This window comes from Bombina bombina, chromosome 5, assembly GCF_027579735.1.
Source record: "Bombina bombina isolate aBomBom1 chromosome 5, aBomBom1.pri, whole genome shotgun sequence".
In the NCBI taxonomy this organism is placed as follows: Eukaryota; Metazoa; Chordata; class Amphibia; order Anura; family Bombinatoridae; genus Bombina; species Bombina bombina.
Window position 1 is genome coordinate 818330558 of NC_069503.1, and position 17792 is coordinate 818348349.

Consider the following 17792-nt stretch of genomic DNA (forward strand, 5'->3'; position numbering starts at 1 on the left):
ATCTACATCTAAATCTAAATGTAATAAAATATAAAATATAAATGTAATAATGCTGAAAGTACCCAATCTAAAGTATATATATAATGCACTGGGCTTGTCTCTAATTCACATACAGGAATGAGAGATATCTCACAGTTCTGGAGAGTTCTGCCCTTTTTCTTTGAGCATTCAGTGAGTTCAGCACCTGTGAATTCTGCACTACAATTTCTCTCCAAGCAGGAGAATTTTTGATCAGCATTATGTGAGATGGTAATAATAATAACTGCCAGGGGCAGAACTACCATTGGTGTAGCAGGTGCAGTGGCATCAGGGTTCCAAGTGTTTGGATAGGGGCATTGCAGCCTATATATACATAGGCATTTGCCTATGATTTTCCACTATCTGTGTATAGATATTCATCATGATACTGTGCAGCTTGTTCACTGAGCTACCTCTAGGGTGGGGGGGGGGGGGGGGCAAAAATGTTTGCACCAGGGTCCTCTGTTAAGTAGGTCTGATATTGCTAACTTCCTTGCTATGCTAACTCCTTCTGATGCTTTCCCAATACAAGTGTTACATTTATAGGGCAGTGCAGTCATCTGGGTCCACTAAACTAGTTAATGACAGTACCAATGACATTGAAAAGGCCATTTTGGGAAATTTGATTCAGGCCAGGTAACAATGTGATAAGTTTAAAATGAACAGACAATATAATTTGGAGGGAGGGTGAAGTTATAACTTAGAAAATGTAGAAATTATAGGAATTATTGACCACGCTTAACACCCCATAACACAGGAATAAAAAAACAAACTAGCAGAAATTATTTAAAGGGACATAAAACAGTCAGTTTCATTGTTGTAATAAAAAAAACACTAAGCAGTAGGTTATACTTAATAGAAATCATTGTGATTTGTATTATTCATAATTTTAAAAAGGATTTTACCTTTTATTTCATTTTTTTAACTTCATTTGTGCAATGTCCATTACTTCCTGTCACAACCCACAAGAGTGAAGAGTGAAGCCAAAGGATCAGATTTTCCTTTGAAGTGTTCCAAGGAGACACCATAAAATTGCTGCAGTCAGTTTATTGCCAATGCTAAGTAGAGGACTTTGATGCAGATTATGTGCTAATAGAACTTAAGTTTTGAAATGGTGTCACCCTTATTTCTAAGTGCTCATTTAGCAAGAAAATAAATAAGTTGTTTGCTGTTTTTAATGAAATATGTTTCTTTTTATGTTTGCCTTGATTTAACATTTTTTTTATTAAGGGATTAAACGCCTATCAGACGTTACCAGCAGAGAGGGACATAAGTAACTTAACCAATAAGCAAATAAATAAAACACAGAAACTGATTGTGGGTAAAAAAAATTGACCGTCACGGGTCAAAACATTTATTAAATTAAATAAATTGTAAAACCTAACCGACAGGCAAAGATGGCGGCAAGAACTTATCTCTAACTATAACCCAGCGCTGCTAAAGGTACACGGTCCAAAACGGAAACTGCAGCAGAGGAAATGCTACTAAGGGGTGTTGAGTTCTTGTGACCCACCCACAAGGGGAAGGAGGGGCACCCCACGTGCACTTGGGCTGTCCACCCCTCTCGCTTTCAGATTTGTCATCGCTCACCCCTGTTAGCCCTTTCCAACAGGGCCACTACTTCCCGTAGTCAGGGTGCAAATTGAAGTCTTCCCCTGTAAGGTTTTTGTCTCTCAGCCGCTCGAACTGGGAAAAACAGAGATGGAAGATCTAAATACCACTTAGGACTTACTGAGATTAGCCTGACTAGGCATACCTAGGCCCTCGCCCTAGCAATTAAACTTAGATAGCCGCCATATTTAGCAACAGGGAAGGGTGGGAGGGAAAACGTCTGTGCTCCAGGATCCAGGAAGAAGAGGGCCAGAAAGCTGTGTTCACCACTTTTATGGTAAAGAAGGGGATCTCCTCCCTACACTAGCAACATTGTTGCAGCTAGACCCCAAGACTGCCCTCTTCTCCTATCTCATTCCCTCCAGCGTTAACCCTTAGCTTGTTTCAGTCCCATGCTGGTCCCTACATTGCCTTAAGGGATTAAACACCTATCAATCGTTACCAGCAGAGAGGGACATAAGTAACTTAACCAATAAGTAAATAAATAAGACACAGAAACTGATTGTGGGTAAAAAAATTTGACCGTCACGGGTCAAAACATTTATTAAATTAAATAACTTGTAAAACCTAACCGACAGGCAAAGATGACGGCAAGAACTTACCTCTAACTATAACCAGTGCTGCTGGAGGTACACGGCCTAAAATGGAAACTGCAGCAGAGAGGTTCTCTGCTCAAGGAAATGCTACTAAGGGGTGTCGAGCTCTTGTGACCCACCCACAAGGGGAAGGAGGGGCCCCCCACATGCACTTGGGGCTGTCCACCCCTCTCGCTTTCAGGTTGGTCATCGCTCACCCCCGTTCCCCTTTCCTACACAACAGGGCCGCTTCCTCCCGCCACAAAATAGCATGTCAATGATAAACTTGCTGCCACCCTAACAACCACAACCTGCTTACAGACGGGTTACTATAGAACTACGAATATTGTTAATAAAAATATCTAGGGCTACATTCTCCAGGTGAACCCTATCCCTCCTATAGTACTGCAGCTTGTCGGCCGTAATGGAGTCGTGCTTAAAGGGACAGTATACTGTAAAATAGTTTTTCCCTTAATGTGTTTACAATTGCTTTTTTACCAACTGCAGAGTAAAATATGTATGAAAATTAGCTTTTTAAGGCTTATTTGTGTATATTAAAGCTCTGATTTTGTGTTTTGAAGCCACAACCCAATAAAATGGGTTGAGCTTGTAGGTATAATCCAATCTCATTACTGTATCACATTGTGCAAATATACCTGCTTCTTTATCTTATATCTGTCCTTAAAACAATCACCAGTACTTTGAGAGAACAATGGAAAATCAACATTTTATTACCTTATCTCTGCTATATCACACTGGGAGTGTAATTTCTTCTGCTGGCTGTGTTTACAAAGCAATTCTATAGCTGGTACGCGCGGCCACAAACTTTCAGAATAGGTGGGGATACCACATGCTAAATCAACTATTTCAAATGCCAATATAAGGGTAAAGGAGCTACTTGTAAACAATTTAATACACTCCAGCAGGTAAAGTGGATCATTGGGAACAAATTAAAGGGGAGAAAATTTTTGAGTAAACTGTCCCTTTAATCACGAAGCCCCCTGCCCCTGTGACGGTCTTACCAACTGAAGCATTTATCTTTTTCTGCTCCCTATAGGCTGCGCTGTGACTAGCCATGTGACGCCATTCCAGCCTGGGAATAATTGGCCATCCAACCCTAACGTAGGAATTCGAGCCCTTATCCATGCAACCCAGGCTTGGATGATTTTGATCAATTCCAATACTGGAATGGTGCCCACATCATTACCCCCAAGGTGGATGATTAAAATATGAGGCTTACCCCAGCATACCAGGGCCTCAGATATCAGGGGGCTAACCTAGGCCAACACATACCCCTTTCCCCCTAACCACCTAACTGATGCTTTATGGGAAGGGAACCCCAGGGATTGCCCCCGGGAAGGGATAAGCAACGGATGCAGGCCCAATGCACATATGAGTGCCCCACGATCCACACTCTATTGGCGCCTTGGGAAGCTCCTGCAAAGACAAACAGGGTAAAGAACATGAACAAACAGTGTCATAACATTAAACAACTGGGCGAACATAACCCCGGTACCTATTAGAACACCATCTACCCAAATGCCGAATGGCTTCCGCCGAGGAGCCCGTCAGTGCAGCATTAGTCACAGCCCCTATGCGGAATGAGTGTGAAGCTATCCTAGTTACATCCAAACCTGCTGCCGCCGATTTCGTTAAGACCTTGCGGAATTGGTAGACAGATAACGCGGAGCCATTTGCTTGTATTAACAGAGACCCCGGGGTTGCGGGCCTACACTCCACAAATTGAGTAAGGGCCATAACCGGGCAGCATGTGTTGTGTGTCTTGGGTATAGAAATCCAAACACTCTTGCCTTGCTGATCGGTTTTTGATTCCGCCAAAACCCTTAAGTGCTCATTTAACAAACCCTTATTACTTTGTGCTTTAGATGGGGATACTAATTCACCTACCCTAAGGGCAGCTGCATAAGCGAGGACAAAAGTAGCGTGAAATAACAGAAACTCATACTGCGTAGTGCATACATGCCTCAATGCCTCGACCAGCCGCTCAAGCCGGTCTAGAGTAATAGGCTCTCTAGGGTCTTTGTGCTGAGGTTGCAACCTCCCCCACCCTTTAACAACCTGCCGTACAAAAAAGGAGAGAGTCGGATCAGGCAAAGTCATTGTATGAAAGAAAAATGACAATGCGGCTAGCTGAGAGTGAATGGCCCAGTGACGGGCCCCCGACTGCCTAAGACTCACCAGCCAGTCATACAGTGTGACCTGTGATGCCTCTGAAGCCTCCACTTTCTGGTCTTGACAAAACCTTTCCTATTTGTCCCACAAACTCACATAACAGCACCAGGTAGATGGGGCTAGTGAAGCTTGCACTAGAGGGAGCAGGGATACCCAGGATTTAGAAGCTGCCAAAGGAAACCAGGACAGGATAAACCTTCAGATGCAGCGTTAGGTGCAAGGCATCTGAATGTCACCCAATCAAATTGCGACAGAGTATCGGCTAGAACATTATTTACCCATGGGACATGTTGAGCTTGAAAATGAATGTTAAGTTCTAGACAGGGTAACACTAAGTGCCGCAACAAGCAACCCACCACGGCAAATGTTGCTGATTAACTGCGTGAACCACGCTGAGGTTATCTGTCCAGAATATAACAGTTCTATTTGCAAAGCAAGTACCCCATAATTCTACAGCTAACACTATCAGGAAAAGTTCTAACAGGGTGAGATTACAGGTTAAGCCCCTGTCTCTCCATTCTAGAGGCCAAGGACCTGCTGACCACTGGCCCTGAAAGTAAGCCCCATAACCCAAGGACCCGGCAGCGTCCGTAAACAAATGTAATAATTGGCTGGATATGGGAATGGAGCACCAAAAGCGAATGCCATTGAAATTCTTCAGGAATTCTTCCCAAATTTTCAAATCTACCCTCATGCCATCCGTAACCCTGATTCTAGTTGAAGGTCTGGTAGTGCCTCTTAATTTACTTTCCAATCTAAGGTTGAAGACCCTCCCCATGAGAATGACTCTACAATCAAAGTTAAGAAGGCCTAGCAAAGATTGAAGTTGGCGTAGGGAAATAAAACTTCTGGCTGAGGTTGATCTGACTGCTAAGAGCATGGAATGCATGTTATCAGGAGGTAATCTGCACAACATTGTCTCAGTATCAATTTGATTACCCAAGAATGTGAGGCAAGTGCACGGAACCTCAAACTTATCTTCTGCTGGGGGGACCCCGAGTTGAGACATAAGTTCTCGCATTATCTGCATTCCTGTTTATCCTTTGTACCTACTAGGAGAAAGTCGTCTAGGTAGTGAGCTAAGCAATCCCCGCCCACCAAATGGTTAACTGCCCAGTGCAAGAATGTACTAAATGTTTCAAACAGTGCACAAGAAAGGGCACAACCCATGGGTAGGCAGCGATCAACATAGAACCCACCCTCGAACTTAAATCCCATAAGGCAAATAGCTGAGGGGCTTAAAGGCTTCAATGTCTAATTTAGCAAGCAAGGCACCCTGAGCAGCCATCCTCACAAGCTCGAGAGCGCTATAAAAAAATTGGTACTTCACTGAGCTAAGATCCAGATTAATGGCATCATTAACGGAACTGCCCCTGGGGTGTGAAAGATGCTGGATTAAAAGAAAGCTGCCCTTATCACACTTGCTCTCTTGAAATGCCCAACAGGCAACTTCCTTCCTTTTACCCTTTGGTGAGTGAAAGGATTGCAGAGGAGAACCAGCAGAGGAGGAGGAAGGATTATGAGAGTCCAGGCACTGCCACAAATGTGTATCAGTAGTGTCAAACGTCAGCACCGGATTGCCAGCCATCTTTTGCCTGAACTCCAATTCATGATCCCTCCATGCTCCGTCACCATATCTCCTCTGGATTTAGTGAATGTTATCTGTATATTTTAAGATAGCATGGCACTGGCTAGGGTACTTCTCTAAGTAACATGATGTGTATACTCTGAAACAGACAAGCCACTCATCGAAAGTCTCAGGATGCTTGAACCATTTAGGGCCAGTCCCATCAGAGCTCCTTTCTTTCTGCCTATAAGCCTCTGCTGATAGCTTGAAAACATTAACATATTTTCCCTGCTGTATTTTTCTGACTGTTTTAGGTTTCAAATGACCATGCAAGGATGGGGCAAGGAGTCACCATGTAGGGCAATCTTATGCTCTGGGATAAGGCTAGGGGAAGGGCGCTGTTCTACCTGGCGGGAGACATTGAAAGTATGCTCCACTAGTGCTACATTCTGCTGCTGAGCTTCTTTTTTAATTGTACCACCCTGGAATTCCTGCCACATTCTTTTTACTATGGAAAACATGCGCTTCTGACCCTTAGTTTTTAGCCCCAATGAGGTGTCACTGTCAGAGTCTGATTCTGTTAGTGATGAATCTGCAAGGTCAGGTCGGTCATGTATAAATGCCCCAGTCTTACCATCCCAAGATGATGTTGCTGCCTGACTTGTTTCAACCACTCTATTTTCTCTCCCTGGTTCACTACCTGCCATCTGGAGAGATGCTTCATTCTGGGCTGGAGGTACCTTCACTACAGGATCAGCTTGCACTCCTGCTGAGTTAGTTGCTGGAAGTGAGACATTGAAAGGACCAGGGACAGCTTGTGCTGCACCCTGCAAAAGAGATAAAATTTTGCGAGCACAATGAACACTAGTGGTGGAAGGGTTATCACTACCTACTCTCACACCTTCATTTCTAAGCAGACTTGCATCTGGCAATATATTGCCCACTGTCACCCCTTGCATTTGTAACATGGGTGGATACTGAACATTCATACTATCTGTCACAGAATTCAACATTGCATTTGCACTAGCGTTAAAAGGTGTGTTCTGGACATTCCTACTATCTGTCACTGAAGTTAACATTGCATTTTCCCTAGCGTTAATAGGTGGGTTATGGACATTCACACTATCTGTCACAGTATTGACTATTACATTTGCCCTAGCATTCACATCCGGAACACTTATGCCCCCTTGCGGTGATGCAAAGCTGGACACACACACATTCTCACACAAAAGATGGCCTGAATCTTGCACTGATAATTCCCTTACAATAGGGGAACCAACAGGGTTAATATGGCCCATAGAAATATTGCTGCGCTGCGGTACTTCACCTACCAACCCCATATTGCTAACTGCGTCATTATGATCATGCATTTGTACCTCACTCACAACCTGCATTTCATAGTAGTTAGCCTTGGTTAAATGAGCATATGCCCCTCTACTGCCTCTATTAAGCTCCCCTCTCCTAACATTAGGGAGGATTCCACCTCTTGTTCCCCATGCCACATTCATTCCAAAACCCTTGCGGACTGTTGTGCCCCTTTGCGCGGACCAGCCCCTCCGTACCGTAACTTTTGTATTTCCCCGTTTTCCTATATTTTTAACCCCCACTGCTTGCCCCCATGAAGATTGGAAACCCTTCCGCTACCAGTGTCCTTTCTTGGTGCTCACCTGTAAAGAGGACGTGAGGACCCGGTCGGATGCTGCCTTCTCCCTTGTAGCCATCATGCGTACGAGGCCGGATGACGTCACCGGAAGGGGCGGGACTTCGGCCGACCTCTTCCGGAAATGTAATGGATGTCGCCACCTGGGCCGGAGTGCTGGAGGAAGATATGGCCTCCGCAAGAGACGCCAGGAAGGAAGAGACCGCTGGAGCTTCCGACAGAGGAATCACCGCAAACAGCAAGGATACCAACGTCGCAGGTAAGAGAGAGCGGGATAAGGTGGATACCGCCGGACCTGCCGCCACGCTCGATGCACCCATTGAACAACCGCTGAAGGTCCCTTGCTGCCGCATGGCCAAATTCTGCTGCTCCCCCACTACACCACCAATGATTAAAGTATTATCTATATTTAGACGTGTAGGACCCTGATTGGGTATATTAATGTTATAGGGGGCATCCCCAACTCGCCGCCATTTTAGCATTGGAGCGTGGCCTAGCTAATGGCGTTTTTTTCCCCCAAGGGTTCCCTAAGCAAGGCAGGGGATTGAAGAACTTGTGAGCTAGTACCCTGTGACCCATGCACCATAGCACCAGCGCTAACCACTAAAACCCCATGTGCTCTGGCGGCCTCTTCATCAGCAGGCCTGACCATTGCCTCAGGGGCATAGGCCAGATCAGCACAATCCCTGTCCACATGGACATCAGCTGCTACAATAGCTGACCTTGTGAGTTGTTTATGAATGGTGCTAGGTGTTGTAGCTATTGTGTGTGTATATTGTGTTGCAGGGATAAAACCATCTAACTCCTCTATGTTATCCATTTCACTTATCTGTTTTTCTTTTCCAGTTTTTTTATAAATCCAGAGCCTGGAATCGTTTTGAAGGCAGTCTTATTTGTCTAGAACGCTGCATGAAGAAGATCACTGTTCTGAATTTCTCTGCAGTAACGAAAAAGAAAATGTCTCTGCTCCAGGATCCAGGAAGAAGAGGGCCAGGATTCCCCAGGAAGCTGAATTCACCACTTTTAAGGTAAGGAAAGGGAGCTCCTCCCTACACTAGCACATTGTTGCAGCTAGACCCCAAGACTGCCCTCGTCTCCTGTCTCCCTCCCTCCAGCGTTAACCCTTAGCTTGTTTCAGTCCCATGCTGGTCCCTACACTGCCTTTTTATTAAGGAATTGCTGTTTCATGTCTCTTTAACAGCAAATCACAAAAAATGTTAGAGTATGACATAAGTCTAAAAAACAGTGGATAATGCAGGGGATTGTACAGCAACTGAATTCAGGAGATTGTACAGGTATAAATAGGAGAAAATTACACCACTATTAAGAGGGCCTAGCAACCCTCATGACAGCTTACGCATTTTAGCATTGCACTGTATTCATAGCCCTTTTAATGTTGGCGTGAATTTTTCCAGAATTGTTTTAAATATATTTTTTCAATAAAGTTGCTGACTTTTTCACCAGAATGCTACCTCTGCCTTTTCTACTTTGTATGCTTATAGCCAGTTTATGGTGTATCGGGAGTCAAGCAGAATTGATTGTACCAGAATGGGAGTGGTGAAGAGGTACAGTATTTGTGGATCATATGATGAAGCGATATCTCTTGCTGCGATTGCTCTTACAAAGAGGTCTGGGTAAGCAATTTAACAGTTGGGAGAGTCAACACTGAAAAGAAACAGTAAACTCAAAATTAAACTTAAATTGACTGGATAGAGCAAGATATTTTAAACAACTTTCCAATTTACTTCTGTTTTTAATTGTGCTTAGTTTTCTTGGTATCCTTTATTAAAGAGTAATCCTAGATGAGCTCAGGAGTGTGCATGTGTCTTTAGCCACCTGGCAGCAGTGTTTGCAACATTATTTATAGTAATGTTATACATAGTTACAAACACTGTTGCCATAGACTGCTATAGGCATGTGCACGCTCCTGAGCTCCAATCAGCCTACCTAGCTTTAGTCTTAACAAAGGATTTTAAGAGAACAAAGTAAATTTGATAATATAGGTAAGTTGGAAAGTTGTTTAAAATCACATGTTCTATCTGAATTATGAATGTTTAATTTTGAATTTACTGTCTCTTTAAATTACAACACTTTGTTTTTTTGATCTGGTATTTGTGGTTATGTTCAATTGCTTCAAGCCTTGAACTGATGTATTATGTTATGTTATATTTATAGGGATTTTACAGGGACATATTTACATACATATGCATTAACGTAATATGGATGAAGCCAATAGTGGCAAATACAGACAGTACAGGCCCGGAAGAACTCTTCATCTCTGTACCGCTACCAACTGATGCAAGTTCCTATTAAAGGGATACTAACCCCACATTTTTTTTCTTTCATGGTTCAGATAGAGCATGACATTTTCAGCAACTTTCTAATTTACACCTATTATCAATGTTTCTTCGTTCTCTTGCTATCTTTATTAAAAAGGCGAGAATGTAAAGCTTAACAGCCAGCCTATTTTAGGTTCAGCACCATGGATATCGCTTGCTAATTGGTGGCTGACATTTAGCCACCAATAAGCAAGTATAACCCAGGTTCTCAAACAGAAATGGGCTGGCTCCTATCCATTACATTCTTACTTTTTAAATAAAGATAGCATGAGAACGAAGAAAAAATTATAGGAGTAAATTAGAAAGTTGCTTAAAATTGCATGCTCTATCTGAATTAGTGATGCACCGAAATGAAAATTCTGGACCGAAACCGAATCCGAAAATCCGTGATGCACTTGGCCGAAAACCGAAACTGATACCGAAAATGTATTTTTTCAAATTAATCTTTTTTATTTTATTTTTTTTGCATAATTAGAGCCAATAAAAAAGCTCACCCTTTTATTGAAAGTAACACACTAAAATTGGACAAAAATATCTTAAAACAATAATATGCTACACAATAATTTTACCAAGAAAAAAAACAGGCAAAAAATGCCATTTTTGGCCAAAATGTTTCTGCGGCCAAAATTTTGGTGCATCCCTACTTAATTAATATCAATATACTGTATTATTCTTAATTTAGTTCTATGTAACAGAATCATATTTAAGTTTTTTTTTTACCAATTATCCAAATAAAGTATAGTCCTAGAAAACTCATTATATGCAGAACAGTAAGTCAAGTAATAAACTTAAACAGCAGCTCTAGGCTAGCATCAAATTTGAAACATGCTATACAATAATTTTACCGAAAATAGCAGGCAAAAAAACAGAAAACCGAAATAGCCAAAAATGCCATTTTCGGCCGAAACTTTCTGCGGCCGAAATTTCGGTGCATCCCTAATCTGAATCATAAAAGAAAAATATTGGGTTTAGTATCCCTTTAAGGACAGACCCCCCATGGAGAAACAACAAACCCCATGCTCCGTCTGTTTTATTTCAGCTGTCTTAGACTGATTAGCCGGGAAAAACCCAATAGTCTAATTGCACCTAAAGTACAAACAAGTACAAATAATGTAGCATGATAGAAGCTACAGTTACATTTTAAACAATATATAGGCTGTTCCTAGTCTGCAACGCTCCTAACCTCTTGGTAATCACATATAAATCACCTTTATTTCTACCAATACAAATTGGATATTCTATTCACACAAAAAAATTATTAAAGGGATATAAAACCCAAACTTTTTTATCCATAATTCTCGGAGAGCGTGCAATTTTTTTTATTTGCTGTGTTCTTTTGCTATTCTTGTATAGCACCAATGCGCCACTGGGAGACGGATGCTGATTGGTGGGTGCACTTACATATATGCCTGTTATTACTGGCTCACACAAGATGTTCATATAGCCCCAGCAGTGTGCTACTGTTCCTTCAACAAAGGATACCAAGAAAACGAAGCAAATCTTATAATAGAAGTAAATTAAAAGGAAAGTTGTTTAAAATTGTTCTCATCTTTTTAATGAATGTTCATGTGCTCAATAAAACAAATGTTTACTCTAAAGATTTTTAAAGAATATCTGTGTGTTTGTCTATTGCAACCATTGAGCAATGCACTTCTAGGCACCAGATGTGCACAAGCATGGTTTTCCTGAAAAATATAAACTGAAACATATTTTAATATAATTTCTTTGCAAGTTATGAATTGTTTGCTTATTATGACCCTATATACTAGCTGGTATATTGTAGAAGGTTCTCTAATGATATACAGAAAGACAGGCAGATAGATGGTAGATAGACAGATAGATGATAGATAGATCATGGATTGATAGATAGATAGATAGATAGATAGATAGATAGATAGATAGATGATAGATAGATAGATAGATAGATAGATAGATAGATAGATAGATAGATGATAGATAGATCATGGATAGATAGATAGATAGATAGATAGATAGATAGATAGATAGATAGATAGATAGATAGATGATAGATAGATCATGGATAGATAGATAGATAGATAGATAGATAGATAGATAGATAGATAGATAGATAGATAGATAGATAGATAGATAGATAGATAGATAGATAGATAGATCATGGATAGATAGATCATGGATAGATAGATCATGGATAGATAGATAGATAGATAGATAGATAGATAGATAGATAGATAGATAGATAGATAGATAGATAGATCATGGATAGATAGATCATGGATAGATAGATCATGGATAGATAGATAGATAGATAGATAGATAGATAGATAGATAGATAGATAGATAGATAGATAGATAGATAGATAGATAGATAGATAGATAGATAGATAGATAGATCATGGATAGATAGATCATGGATAGATAGATGATAGATAGATAGATAGATAGATAGATAGATGATAGATAGATAGATAGATAGATAGATAGATAGATAGATAGATAGATAGATAGATAGATAGATAGATAGATAGGGATAGACAGATAGATGATAGATAGATCATGGATAGATAGATAGATAGAGAGATAGATAGATAGATAGATAGATAGATAGATAGATAGATAGATAGATAGATAGATAGATAGATAGATCATGGATAGATAGATAGATAGATAGATAGATAGATAGATAGATAGATAGATCATGGATAGATAGATCATGGATAGATAGATAGATAGATAGATAGATAGATAGATAGATAGATAGATCATGGATAGATAGATAGATAGATAGATAGATAGATAGATAGATAGATAGATAGATAGATAGATAGATAGATAGATAGATAGATAGATAGATCATGGATAGATAGATAGATAGATAGATAGATAGATATAGGATTAAAGTTTGTATAGTAGTAAAAACAGATGTATAATTCAGTTTTCACACAATATTTAAATAAGCTGAGGTTATTGAGAGGGTTGGAAGCAAATAGTATTGTACATTTATATGCGACTCCAGATGAACATGTTAGTGTCATAAGCTAAATCAACTCATTGTGATTGGACATGTACGCCCCTTATGACATCATGAACATGTAACAGGTATGTGCTTCTGCCCCATCCTTCAAAATTATTGAATAAAAAATGAAAACGTTCTTACTGCTTAGCCAGATCGCTACAATACTTCAGCTCTCTATATTTTTGGAGATATACAACTGTGTATAGACATTCTATGTAATCTTCAACTAATCAAAATAAATAACACAAATCAGCAACTGTAGTGTATGTTTAAAACAGCATTACAGCTTTGTAAATGTGTGCAAGCCCAGGCTCTGAGGCATGAAATTGTATGCAAGATATTGTTTTAAAATGCAGGAAAGGCAAACAGTCTATAATATGTATTTTTCCTGCCCAAATGTAATGAATTCACCTAGTGCAAAATTCTAAGTTAAATTCTGGATAGTGTTACAGAACAAATGTTAATGGAGCAGTAAAATAAATTAAAGATTAGCCTTTGAAATTAGCGTGTGTTTTTTTTTACACATTACAAAGGTTTTTTCAGCACATTTGGTTCTGGAGGAAAAATAATCTTGATTATTTTTTAAAGGGCCATAATAGTCAAAAAATAACATGCTCTAATCCACTTTTGCAACTATTGACCCTGCCTTACAGTGTAACACAGATGAAATGCCACAGTGCTGCCTGGATCAAAGAAAAGTCCCGCGCAGGACAAGCAGTGCATAGTGGGTCCAACTCCCAAGTGACACTTCTACTATGAGTTTAACTCATTTGCTGGGGTTAAACATACAGTAGAGCAGGGTTGATAGCAGTAAAATTGCATTATCTAATGGATTAGAGCATGTATTTTTTTTTACTATTATGGCCCTTCAATTTAGCTCAGAATGGCATGACATCAATGACTGTAAATAGACCATAAATGTCTAAATATTTTTTTTTTAGTAAATTGAAGGGACGTAGGGATTGGTTGATATAGTTACAAGATAAATGTAGGTTTTCTGTATTTCATAAAGAATAAGTTATTTAAAATCATTAGGATTTTTTTTTTCTTAGAAAAAGAATTGAAATGTTTTGTAATATGTTGCCACTCAACAAATAACTGCTAATAATAATAATAATAATATTTAAAAAAAAAAAAAAAAAGGTAAACCTAACTCATAATATATAAATATAAAACAAATTCCTGCTGTATTTTTGTATTTATATTATCCTGTACACTGTGTACTTTTTATATATTAATCAACAACAACATAATATTTGTAAGAATTGCTTGCATGCTCTTAGTCACTGATTCGCAAATAGTTTATTACTATAAAAAGGGTAAAACTAATCCAAAATCTAGTCGTTTTTATTAACAATATAATTAAATTGCATCCTTTCATGCAACGTCTTGATACCTAAATTACTCAGCTAACATTCCACAACAAAGTTTGCAGCTACTTTAGATACTGCTGGGCCACACCAGTCCTCCTTCAGGGGTGACATTTTCCTTCTTTAACAGAATAATACTTTAGACCTAAACCTCTCCAAGCTCCAGCTTAACGGTTTTCTTTCAGCAAATCCATCAGATATTACAGCCTGAAGCACACACACAAAACATACTAGAAGTTATTCTTTAGCTCGGTGCTGTAGAATTGATCCTCCCTCTTTGTGTGAATGGTTTTTCCTCCTCCCCCTCCCTTAATGCCCTTTTACTGGAGGACTTTGGATGGGTGAAGATCCTGAATGAGTAATAAGAGGAATCTGCTGGGGACAGAATAAAGAGCTGCTGGCTGGGAGTGCATGGAGATCCCTATCACGGATGATAAATAAATAATCAAGAGCAATTCGTGGCACTCTTCCCTGTCCTCCCTCCAAGAAGCTGCCAGATCAAATTTGGTGTCCTATGCACTGTGAGAAATGCAATGCCGGGTGCTGCTGGTTTTGTTGCTGAGCGCTTCAGTACAGTGCCAGCTAAGAGGTGAGAGCTTACTACACCCACCCCATCTCTATATGTGCAGAAGGAGCAGAACTGAGCTGTTCAGGTTAATCCATTTAACGAGATTTGCGTATTCACATCATACTATGCGATTATTTAGTTTATCAAAGCAGACAGCTATTGAAAAGCTAAGTAATGATGCTAATATAAAACCATATATTGCATACGATTTAAAGGTAGATAGCTAGATAGATGATATGCACTAGATTAGATAAATATGTAATTAGATAATAATATATAATTACATATGTAAATAAAAAGTAATTAGATGGGAAGGTAGATTAGAGATAAATAGATGATAGATAGATAGATGATAGATAGATAGATAGATAGATAGATAGATAGATAGATAGATGATAGATTATATTAAATAGATGATAGATAGAATTGGATTTACCATAGCAATCTATGCAGTTAAAGTGGGGATGTGGAACTTTCTCTAGGACAATTGCTAGAATTTCTCATTTTCTTTCTGTTTTTGTTTCTAAGTATGGTAAATGAAAGAGAGAACTTTTTTGCAAATTTTAAATATTCTTCCTGTGTTTGGATTTTGCCACATATGTGGTTGGCTCTGTAATGACACTAAATGCATATGTAAATAGTCTATGCCATTGCCTACACGGTATTCCACAGCAGATAATTGATTGTCAGACTGTAATATTGCCTTGATAAACTGAAAGAGATGTAATAACTTTAATGTAAATGTATAATGTTAATCTAGTGTGTAATAAAAACATTTCTGCAGTACCGCCTTCTCTATATTACCTTTTCTATATAAATATACATATACACACACATTACACATGTTCTTGGTATTCTTTGCTGAAGGAGCTGCAATGCACTACTGGGAGTTAACTGAAAACATCTGTGCAGCCACCGCACCAGTAAGCAGCTAGCTCCCAGCAGTGTAGCATATGTACATATTCCTGATTAACAAAGGATACCAAGAGAACAAAGTACATTTGAAAGTAGAAGCAAATTTAAAGTGCCTTAAAATGACATGCTCTGTTTCAATCATTCAAGTTTCATTTAGACTTTCCTATCTCTTTAAGTCTTTATACATTTTACAATCCCTTATCCTGATTATCTTTGTTGAGACAGTGGAGGCTGTTTACTCTGTGAAGTGGAGAGCATGTAAGTTATTACTGTATTTTTTCTATAACTGAAGTATGTTGGATAATCACTACAGCTCTTCAGTCTCTGCTATGGCCCCTTTTGGTTCAGGTTAATATCCCTGTCTCCTTTAACAGACAGCTCACGATAACTGAAGATGAAGGGCTCACACAATATGGTGTATTGGTTTGTCAATTTAAGAGGGTGATACTATTTATATCTAAAAAATAAAAAGGTGCTACTTACTGAATAAGTGAAAAGAAACTCCACAATAATTAATTGGATAAAAGGAGGATTTAAAGGGATAGTACATTATTTGCGATTACATCCGTTTTGCTGCAATTTGTTTTAAGTTAAACTCCACCCACCATTTGCCTTATTTGATGAAGCCAATCTGGGCTTTACAAGACTATCCTTGGTTGAAAAGTTGGTATAAAATGCATTGTTTTGCAGTATTCATCAGTTAAAGCCAATTAGGGAACGTTATAAAGCAGAGTTAGCCTTGGGAAGTTATCACAGTGTATATATCAAATTCTGAGACGTACAACATACTCAATTTTCAGAGCTAAATTACATGAAAAGGGAGAAAAAATAGTCAAGTTTAATGCAAAATTGTTTAATTATGCATAACTAAAAGTTTTATGTAACAATATGAAGGTGTTTATTTTCCTTTTAATTGAACTTTATCTTAAAGGGACAGTCTACACTAAAATTGTTATGTTTAAAAAGACAGATAATCCATGTATTACCCATTCCCCAGTTTTCCATAACCAACACTGTTATATTAATATATGTTTTACCTCTGTGATTACCTTGCATCTAAGCCTCTGCAGACTGACCCTTATCTCAGTGCTTTTGACAGACATGCAATTTAGCCAAGCATTGCAGACTCCTATATAACTCCACGAGAGTGAGCACAATGTTATCTACATGACACACATTAACTAGTACTATCTAACTACATTAAGTAGTACTATCTAACTGTGAAAAATGTTCAAAATGCTCTGTGCTAAGAGGTGATTTTTAACATTTTAGAAATCAGTTTGAGTCTACCTAGGTTGAGCTTTTTAAAAATACCACCAAGAAAACAAAGCAAATTTGCTAATAAAAGTAAATTGGAAAGTTGTTTAACCCCTTAATGACCACATCACTTTTCCATTTTCTGTCCGTTTGGGACCAAGGCTATTTTTACATTTTTGCGGTGTTTGTGTTTAGCTGTAATTTTCTTCTTACTCATTTACTGTACCCACACATATTATATACCGTTTTTCTCGCCACTAAATGGACTTTCTAAAGATACCATTATTTTCATCATATCTTATAATTTACTATAAAAAAAAATATAAAATATGAGGAAAAATTGAAAAAAACACACTTTTTCTAACTTTGACCCCCAAAATCTGTTACATATCTACAACCACCAAAAAACACCCATGCTAAATAGTTTCAAAATTTTGTCCTGAGTTTAGAAATACCCAATGTTTACATGTTCTTTGCTTTTTTTGCAAGTTATAGGGCCATAAATACAAGTAGCACTTTGCTATTTCCAAACCACTTTTTTCCAAAATTAGCGCTAGTTACATTAGAACACTAATATCTTTCAGGAATCCCTGAATATCCCTTGACATGTATATATTTTTTTTTAGTAGACATCCCAAAGTATTGATCTAGGACAATTTTGGTATATTTCATACCACCATTTCACCGCCAAATGCGATCAAATACAAAAAATCGTTCACTTTTT

General features: G+C 38.8%; 1 protein-coding gene across 1 annotated transcript in view; it reads left to right on the top strand.

Moving 5' to 3' along the window:
- Positions 1-14686: 14686 nt before the first annotated feature.
- LAMA1 (laminin subunit alpha 1) overlaps positions 14687-17792 on the top strand; it is a 289080-nt gene continuing 285974 nt past the window's right edge. The window contains exon 1 of the mRNA XM_053714935.1: positions 14687-14917. Within this exon, the coding sequence (XP_053570910.1) occupies positions 14857-14917 (61 nt within the window). The 5' untranslated portion in view covers positions 14687-14856. The remainder of the gene's footprint in view (positions 14918-17792) is intronic.